Source organism: Peromyscus leucopus, chromosome 1 (assembly GCF_004664715.2).
Source record: "Peromyscus leucopus breed LL Stock chromosome 1, UCI_PerLeu_2.1, whole genome shotgun sequence".
In the NCBI taxonomy this organism is placed as follows: Eukaryota; Metazoa; Chordata; class Mammalia; order Rodentia; family Cricetidae; genus Peromyscus; species Peromyscus leucopus.
The window spans coordinates 183,194,463-183,204,080 of record NC_051063.1 but is presented as its reverse complement, the minus strand read 5'-3'; the positions used below and the strand labels follow the sequence as shown (position 1 = coordinate 183,204,080).

The 9,618-nt window shown below is 46.8% G+C and overlaps 1 protein-coding gene across 1 annotated transcript; it reads left to right on the top strand.

The window, feature by feature from the left end:
- The first annotated feature begins 5,766 nt into the window (after positions 1-5,766).
- LOC114688651 (olfactory receptor 1019-like) lies at positions 5,767-8,707 on the top strand. Its single transcript, XM_028863198.2, has 3 exons — positions 5,767-6,733; positions 6,826-6,916; positions 8,626-8,707. The coding sequence occupies exons 1-3, from the start codon at positions 5,767-5,769 to the stop codon at positions 8,705-8,707; spliced, it is 1,140 nt and encodes a 379-aa protein (XP_028719031.2).
- The last annotated feature ends 911 nt before the right edge of the window (positions 8,708-9,618 follow it).

The following is a 9,618-nucleotide window of genomic DNA, read 5'->3' as shown; positions in this document are numbered from 1 at the left end:
GATAGAGGTATGGTTGGGGAGATGGATCAGCGGTTACAGCCCTTGCAAACGTGAGGATCAGAGCTGAGGTCTCTAGAACTAGGTAAATATGGATGAGTGTGGTGGCCCACCTACAATTCCAGCCTCACAGGGGATTCCCAAGTGCAAGCTGGCTAGTGATCAGTCATATGGGTCAGCTTTGAGTTTGACGGACAAACCCTGCTTCAGTGGCGAAGCTGGAAGAACTCTTGATGATGATTCTAGACATCAACCTAGGGCCTCCATGTGCATGTACATACATACACATACAAAAACATATACATACCAGTGGCCAAACATACGAAAGCATATATATACATACACACACACATATATATATACATAGACCACACACATAGATGAAAATAGAAAAATAAAATAATAAAATAAATGGATATAAGATAAAGTGCAAAGATCAATAATATATATGAATATCCACTGTAATCAATAAGAAAATATTTTGAAAATGAGATGCCACTTACAAGAGCAATGAAACCCAAGGGTGATGACAAACAAAAAGTATACTAAATAATACGTAAGGAAATTTGTTGAACATACTTAAAAAGATATAACCTGAGATGCTAACTTTTTAAGACTTAATTGATGTATATAAGTAAACATATATAACGTAAGATGTTTATTTTAAAATGTGTTTACACGTGAGTGGGTGCACATGCCAGGGTGTATGGAGACGAGCAGAGAGTACTCAGCATCCTCCTCTATCATTCTCTACTTATTTCTGTGAGGCAGGGTCTCTCTGTGAATCTGGGTCTTTTGCTTTCTCTGCTAGACCAGAAGCCAACAAGCCCCAGAGATCCTCCTGTCTCTGCCCAACTCACACCTGAGGTTATAGGAGTGCACAGGATCTCTGGTCTGTTTTATGGGTGCTGGGATTTAAATTTTGTTCCTTGTGATTGTGCAGCAAGAGCTCTCAGTCAGTGAACCGTCTCTCTGGCCTATAACCCAAGATATTTGGGAAAGATGTAAGAATGCCAGTTGCAGAACCATTAGCCTTGGCCAAAAGGTTGAAAACAGATGAAGAGTTCACTGAGGTGAAAATGGACACCTTAATTTTTTATCTACAGCATGGAGTTATCTGCAGGTTTATTTTTAAAGGTATTTCTATCTAAGAGTCCTATTTAATATGTGTCTGAGACCACTTTAAATGCAAAGTACCTAGAAAGGCAAAATAGTAGATAGCATAATGTCCACTACCAATGAGGAAATCCTAGAAAGGTCACAGCTGGAGCCAGGACTGATCTCCTACCCACCAACGAGCCTCATCCTCAGAGCTTAGAACCACCAAGGCACACAAGGTCCCAGAGGTGAGCCTGGGCAAACTCCCAAGAAAAGCAGAGAGGAAGAAAGGTGGAGCTGTGGCTCAGAGTCAACCTCAAGGACGTTAGGAGACCTGGCCCATCCCCAAGGCTGTCCTTGCTATGGCTTAAAAAGTGTGGCTTCATCCTTGAGTAAAGAGTTCCTATCTTGAATCTGTACCCAAACAGTCCCTCAAGGATCTGGTCTCCCACTAGCCCAGCCCAGCACCAGATAGGCTTCAGCTTCACCTACTGTATGGGGACAGTGGTCAGCAGCCAGGTAGGTTCCCCTGCTACACATTTCTAAGCAGCTGCCATTTTTGCCTGGGATGCCTGAGACAGCAGAGGTGTGCTCATCTTGGGTTGTGGGGGTAGGTCAGGCAAGGCTCAGCTTAGCACACCCACAACAGCATCAACATAAGATAAACCTGCTTCATAGAGAACAAGGAAGTTGTTTATTCTGAGCCAAATCACCATCACACAGGAGCACAGATTCCAAAGTTATCCTTTATCCTGATGGACATGGTCCCTCTACGGAATTTACATAAGTAACTTTATAGTCACAGAAGTAGAGTGAGCCAAATATGGTTTTATCAGATAGGTATATATAGAATATGTAGGTAGTATATATAGAAGGTATATTTATGTATACATAGAAGAATCTCTTCTATAGGGTTCAGAAGCTAGGGGTCTGCTTGGCTCATCATAAAACCCAAGAGGTTTTGTGTGGTTGTTTACTTGAGGCAGGATCTTCTTGGCTGGTCTCAAACCAACTCTGTAATTGAGGCTGGCCATCGATTCTTGATCCTCTCACTTCTATCTCCTGAGTCCTGGGCTTGTAGTCTATCTAGTAAGGAAAATATTGGATGTAGAGGTCAATACTAATAAAGGGCCTGGAAATAGTCTATGATAACTTTGGCTCTAAAGAGTCTGCAAGATTTCTCCCGTCAGTTATGGTCTAAGGGTCTGTAGGCTCTTGAATACCCACATGGCTTCTTCTGAGGACCTCAATTGCTGTAGCTATGAGAACTTGGGCAATTTCCTTCACATCTCTGTGCCTGTTTTCTGCCTGAGAGATGGGGGACAGAGAGTTGACTGCCTCCCAGGGTGGGTGGAAGGTAAATGGGTGTTGCAGAAAGCATTCAGAGCAGAGTCGGCATCCCAGGGATGTTGAAATATTAGTTATTGCTTGACTTGGGTAGCACAAGGCCTCCAGTGTGAGAGGCCTGGGCCTCAACTTCTCATCTGTGAGATGGGAACAGCGACAATGACTTCCTTGGATTTCTGAGACTCGTTCTGGGAGAGACAATGCAATTGATAAAGTGCTGGCCATGGAAATCTGAGGACCTGGTTCAGATCCCCAGCACCCATGTAAAATGCAGGAGTTAAGGGACAGCATGCACCTGTAATTCCAACACTGGGGAAGCCAAGACAGGAGGATCCTGGGGCCTGCGGGACAGCTAGTCCATCCTGTTTCAAAAGGGGAGGTGGAAAACCACTGGAAGAGACACCCAACATGACCTTCATGGGTGCACTGTCTCCTGTGTGTGCTCACCTTACACACGAATCAATAAACGTAACGAAAGGTTAAAATTCATTGCACTGCAGATTAAAAGACGGGAGGACAGAGCAGTCAAGCAACTAGTGAATGGTGGGGCTGGGAACCCTGAACAATCTGGACTGTTCTGGGTAATATTCTCAGACTTTACTTCTTCATTGCAAGATCCTGTCATTGAAAGAAAGGGTATCCAGAAAAAAAAAAAAAAAAGATTAAGAAACATACAACTTTTGTTAGCTGAAGGAAAAAAGTCAAAATTCCCCACAAGATAAGATCCCCATGTCCTGGAGGTCCCAGAGGCTCCAAAGAACAGTGGGAGTAGGGAGAATGCCCTGTCTATGGCCTCTTCTGCAAGTTAAAAAAAAAAAAGAGGCAAACATGAGTCCTAACAGCCCCGTGAGGGGTCACCCTTCTGCATACCGAGCACCAGGAGAGACGTTCACATGCAAATCTCACAGCTTTTCCAAAAGATAATAAGGATGGAGGGTGGATGCTTTATTTTGTCCAAAAAAATTTTTTTTATTGCATTTTATTTATTTAACTGTGTTTGGGGGAGGTACATGAGTACCACACATACAGATGGAAATGAGTTTGTGGGAATCAGCTGTCTCCATCCACCATGTGGTTCCCAGGGATTGAACTCAGGCCATCAGGCTTGGCAGCAAGGCTGTTTTTTTGTTTTTTGTTTTCCTGGAACATCAATGTGCATTTCCCTCTCTCTGAGCAGTAATACATGAAGCTGGTGTCTGATGATCCCACTGATAAGAACAGTAGTCCTCTATTTCTGCCTGGAAACCCTCTCCTGCGGATGCCTGTGTCCTAAAGAGGGCAGCATCTTGTGGTAAAGGGAGGGAGGAAGGAGAGAAACTTCCTGGAGCCTCCTGAAGAGGAGCAGATGGTGGTGTTTGCTTAGCAGTTTTACTTCCTCGTAGAACAGGGCAACTGGAGGGTCCCAACAAGCAGCTGGCAGGGTCCCGGTGAGTCTTGGAGGGAGTCCTCTGGGTCTCCCAGCCAGACCACAGGAGCAAGCTGAGAACTGTCCCAGAAGAGAGGTATTGCGATGAAGTTGTGGTGTTTGGCAGTCACCCTATCCGGTGACTGGAGTGGATGAGGCCCGTGGAGGGGAGCGCAGGTAGCCTACAGGTCTCTGCACACTCTGTGGTTGAGCAGTAGGGATAACTACACACCTATATGCACGGAGGGCTGGGGATGTGGCTCAGTCGGTAGAGCCCTCGCCTGGCATGCATGAATCCCTCAGTACCTCAGTACCTCATGAGCTCAGTACCAGCACCACCTAAACCAGGTGCGGCCGTGCACACCTGTGATCCTATCACTAGGGATGTGCAGGTAGAAGGATCAGGTGTTTAACGTCATCCTCAGCTACACAGTGAAGTGAAAGCCAACCTGAGTGATATGAGATCCTGTCTCAAAGGAAAAAAAAGAAAGATAGACAGATGGGTTGGTGGTAAAGTGAAAAAAGCGTTGAACTAATGGAGGCCACAGACAGACATCAAACATCTTCCTTCAATTGCTCTCCCCCTTATTTTTCGAGGCAGGATCTCTCCCTGAACCTACAACTGGTAATTTAGCTACATGGACTGGTCCACAAACCTCGTATTCCTACCCCACCAGCACTGGGATTACAGATGCATGCCACAGGGCCAGCTTTTTCATGTGGGTGCTGGGAACCAAACTCAGGTCCTCATGCGTATCTAGCAAGCACTTGACAGCTGAGTCATGCATTTTAATTGACACTATATGAAAGTCAAGAGATTTTACATAGAGACCTGGAACTGGCAAGCCTCAATTGGGCAGAATCCTCATTTTCCCAGTCTCTACCATTCCCTAATGCATTCTACCCAGCTAGAGTCTCTTACATGTGTACACGGTGTCTCTGTAGGTATCTTTGGGATTTCGATGGAAGATAAACACATTTGGGTTTTAATGAAGAAATATGGACATTCTCCTCGGAGGCAACTCATCCTTTTAAAAAATGGTTTTTAGGCCAGGCAGTGGTGGCACACACCTTTAATTCCAGAACTGGGAAGCAGAGACAGGCGGATCGCTACATCTGAGGCCAGCCAGGACTACAGAGCAATATCCAGGACAGCCAGGATTCCACAGAGAAACCCTGTCTCAAAATATAGAAAAAGATTTTTATATATTCTTTTAAAACTTTACCCATGTATACAATGTATCTTGATCATACTAACCCCTCATTTCCCCTTCCACTCCCTCCCAGAACCCCCCTCACATGTTCCTCATAACTTCATGTTCTTCTTTTGTAACTGTTAATTTATTTTAACTCACTGAGTCCTATTAGTGTTGCCCATATGTCCACAGCTCTGGGGCCATCCACAGGGGCGTGGCAAACTTACCAGTCACCACACCTCAGAGAAAAGTGACTCGCTACCATTAACTACCACTAATCCCTCAGGGAGAGGTAGGACCCCATAAGCCCCTCCCACCCATGCTGAAATTATACCTGGCTTGTGTAGGTAACCACAGCTGCGGTAGGTCTGCAGCAGGATGGCCATGTCATGGCCAGAGGACAGCATTTCAGAGCACCCATTCTCCACCATCTGGGCTCTTACATTCTTTCTGTCCCCTTTCCCATGATGTTCCCCGGGCCCGGGAGAAGAGTTAATAAAGATATTCCATCTATGGCTGGGCACTCACAGCCATTTATTGTTAGTGCTTTCAAGGGTAATACATCTCTGCATTAAGCACTATCTACTGCAGTAAGAAGTGTCTCTGACCAAAGCTATAACCATGAACATCTCACCTCTTTTTCTTCCTTTCCTCATAGGTCCTTGCTATGGTTGCCTGTTTTCTTCATGCACCCTCCTTGTTCCGATTTTCCAGAGACACGCCATGGCCAATCTCTCTGCCGTGTCTGTGTTCATTCTCCAGGGCTTCTCCACTGTCCCTGCATTACAGCTACTGAGCATAGCCTCCTTCCTTCTCATATACCTGGCTGCGGTTCTGGGGAATGTCTCTATCGTGATAGCTGTGACTCTCAACACCCGCCTGCACACACCCATGTACTTCTTCGTCAAACACCTTTCCCTGGTGGATCTCTGTTCTACATCCACCACTCTGCCCAGGGCCCTGGTGGCTACCATGGCAGACACCAAAGAGATTTCCCTCCCAGCCTGTGCATCCCAACTCTTTGCTTTTGTCTGCTTTGGCTCTCTAGAATGTTTTCTCATCACCTCCATGGCTTTTGACCGCTGTTTAGCCATCTATCGGCCCCTGATATATGGGGCAACCATGAGTTCTCAGACCTGTGTGTCCATGGTAGTGGTGGCCTGGGTCAGTGGGCTCCTCTTTTCTACCTTCCACACCGTCAACACCTTTTCCTTGCCCTTCTGTGGCCCCAACATGATCGACCACTTCTTCTGTGATATCCCCCCACTCATGCATCTAGCCTGTGGTGACACCGAGGGCCACGAGGCTGTGGGCTTTGCAGTCAGTGGCTGCATTATCATGACCTGCTTTGTCCTCACCTGCCTGTCCTATGTTCTCATTGTATACACAGTGGTTCACATTCGTTCTTCAGCTGGCCGCTGGAAGGCCTTCTCCACGTGTTCCTCCCATCTGGCCACAGTGCTCCTGTTTTATGGCACCGGAAGTTCCGCCTACATGCAGCCCACAGCCCACTACTCCCCTCTGCAAGGGCGCATGGCGGCGGTATTCTACTCTATCCTCACGCCCACTCTGAATCCACTTATCTACAGCCTGAGGAACAAGGACATGAAAGCTGCTCTGCACAAGCTTTATCCACAGGCGCCATCTTGGAACCTGGCATTTAGACATGGGAGGGCCCAGGAATCCACCTGTATTGAATTTCCCCTCTAGCCATGCTGGAGACCATCAGAAAGGCCAACATTACTCTTTAAAATAGTTATTGGCCATTTGTGTCCCTGGTAGTGGTGGCCTGGGTCAGTGGGCTCCTCTTTTCTACCTTCCACACCGTCAACACCTTTTCCTTGCCCTTCTGCGGCCCCAACATGATCGTTGGGTATGTGTGGGTGTGAGGGGAGCTGTATTCATTAGCCCATGTGTTCACTGGTTGTTTCATTTCCTTGGCTGTCCACCTTCTGGTGTTGTATTTCCTCCTGTAGTCTGGATGAGGAACGGGGGAGACTGGAGAGGCTCACGAGACTCACAAGGAACTGAGAAGACTCACCGAGGCCCCTCCCAGAGGGTAAACAAATGGTAAACTTGAGGTAGCTGCCAGCATCCTGGGCAGGAGCCTCCAGGAACACAGCTTTCCTGAGACACTACCCATGCTGAGGTGAAGGTACCCAAGTCATTTACAGTCCCCCACTAACGCCACAACCACACTGCTGTGACTCACTCCAATAAACTCACTGGTCGCCAAGCCAGACTTGGATGAAAATCACTGCTTTGGCTTGCAACTGCTCTGACCTGGGTGAGCAGGCATTTCTGTTCCTCTTCCTAGGAAAAGGATGTACTAGATATTAACATCTATTCAAAAATCACTAGCTCCCTGATTTTGTAAAGTGGGTTTGGCTGGCTTGAACCATGCAGTGGGGCCTACTGAGGGAGGCTCCCACGAATATCTGGATTCCCTGGCAATGCCAAAGTACCCTGTTTCTGAGACGTTTGGGATTTTAAAAGTGAGGAATGTAAGGAAGAGTTTACTCCATAAGACCCACATGCTAGGGCTGGAGGGATGGTTCAGCAGTGAAGATCATTTGCTGCTCTTCCAAAGGACCAGAGTTTGAGTTCCAAAACCTCAATGAGGCCGCTCACAGCAGCCATAACTCTAGTTCTAGGGGATATGATGCCCTCTTCTGGCCTCTACAGGTTCTGCACTCAAGTACAGGAACACACACACACACACACACACACATTCAGTTCACACAAAAACACGTGTATGTAAAAATCTTTTTTAAAAAATATATACCTACAAAAACAGAGAGAAATAACTAAGAAAAATGAGTGATCATATAAGATAAAAATATACAACTACTGATGGATACAAAAGCAGGACTATATAAAAGGCTAAGGTCATACTCCTAGTGCTAAGATTAAATGTAACAATGTTAATATTCAACCAGACAAGATGGCTCACTGGTTAAAAATGTTGGCTGCCAACTCTGACAACTCAAGTTCAAAACCCAGGACCCACAGGGAGGAAGGAGAGAACTGAACCCTGAACATGTTCTTCTGACCTTCATACATGTGCCTTCACACACATAAACATATAGTGGGGGAAGGGCAGTTCCTCATATAGCACGGGGTAGAGGGGCAGTTCTTCATGTAGCGGGGGAAGGGCAGTTCCTCATATAGCGGGGGAGGGGCAGTTCCTCATATAGCTAAGGGAGATGGGCAATTCTTCACATAACTAAGTTCTGCAGAAGTGGAGTAATGTGTTTGTCTTTAAAAACCTTTCCCTCATCTGCTTGGGAGCATGATGTTTCGGATTTGGCTTGGAGATCAGTGCCCTGCTGGCAGAATGAATAAATTTGGGTAATTATAATCTGTATTGAGTCTGTGGTTTTTCTCTGGCGGTTTTGAACTCCATGATTACTCTTGGAGGCCCCAGTGAGAGCCTGGGGGACTCCAGACTCAAGGCCAGGGGTTCAGTTGACTACACTTAAGCCACCATCTAGAAAGCTCCACACTCTGTGAACTAGGAAGGTCTGCTTTCAATGTGAGATGGCCAGATGCAGGGTCCTTTGACTCTCCAACTGCCAAAAGGGTCCGAGAGATGGTAACAGGGACCCCTGGTCCCCCTGACCAGTTCGCTTACATTGACCACTGGCTCTCCACCCTCTTCTAGTCCTCTCAGTGGCTGAAATGTGCCCTCAAACAAGGTTCTACTGTTTTTGTTACCAAGTCAATGAGCCAGAGGCTGAGTAAAACCCTAGGCAAAATGCTGGATTCTCTGTTCTGACTCAGGAGGTGGAGGAGGAGGAGGAGGAGAAAGAGGAAGAGGAGGAGAGAAAGGAGAAGCAAGAGGAGGAAAAGGAGGAGGAGGAGGAGGACAAGGAGAAGGAAGATTATTTCCCCCTACCTTATAATTCATGCATCTAGCCTCCCCAGGATCTGAATGGGCGGGCTGTAACAGCTGGGGAGCACACTGCATCACAAAGGGAATTTCTGCCTTCACGGGCAGGTGAACACTGAGGCACTTCACTCCAAGGATACTGAGGCAGAGGTACAGCCTTCCATGGTGGGAGTGGGGCTGTAAAGGAAGCAGCAATGCAGTCTTAAGTGTGGCCATACTCTCCTCAGCAGCTTTTTAGGGGCCTGAACTGTCTGCCTTCTCATCATTAGATGCTGGAGAGAGATCAGACTGGAAGGGGAGGAGGTGATGAAGAGGTTACCCCATCTTGTAGAGGGAGACAGCAGGCAAGCAAGTCAGAGAGCAGGCAGTCAACAGGAGTGTGCCTTCCTTACTGGACTGGCAGACAAACATGACAGACAACAGAAAAGAAAGGGGTCCCAATGCTTAACTGCTGAAGGGACCAAAAGTACACGATGGAGGGGCCCTCTTACTAAAACACACCATCTTGGGGGCACTGTCCAGCACCACAAGTGAAGAGAGGAAAACAATCAGAACTGGGGCCGAGAAAGCAAAAGTAACTATTCACACTGTAAACAGCAATGGCAAAAACAGACAAAAATCAAAACCCAAAAATTATAGCTACAATGGAAAATAGGACCCTGACCCCAGCAAGCTCAAAACCC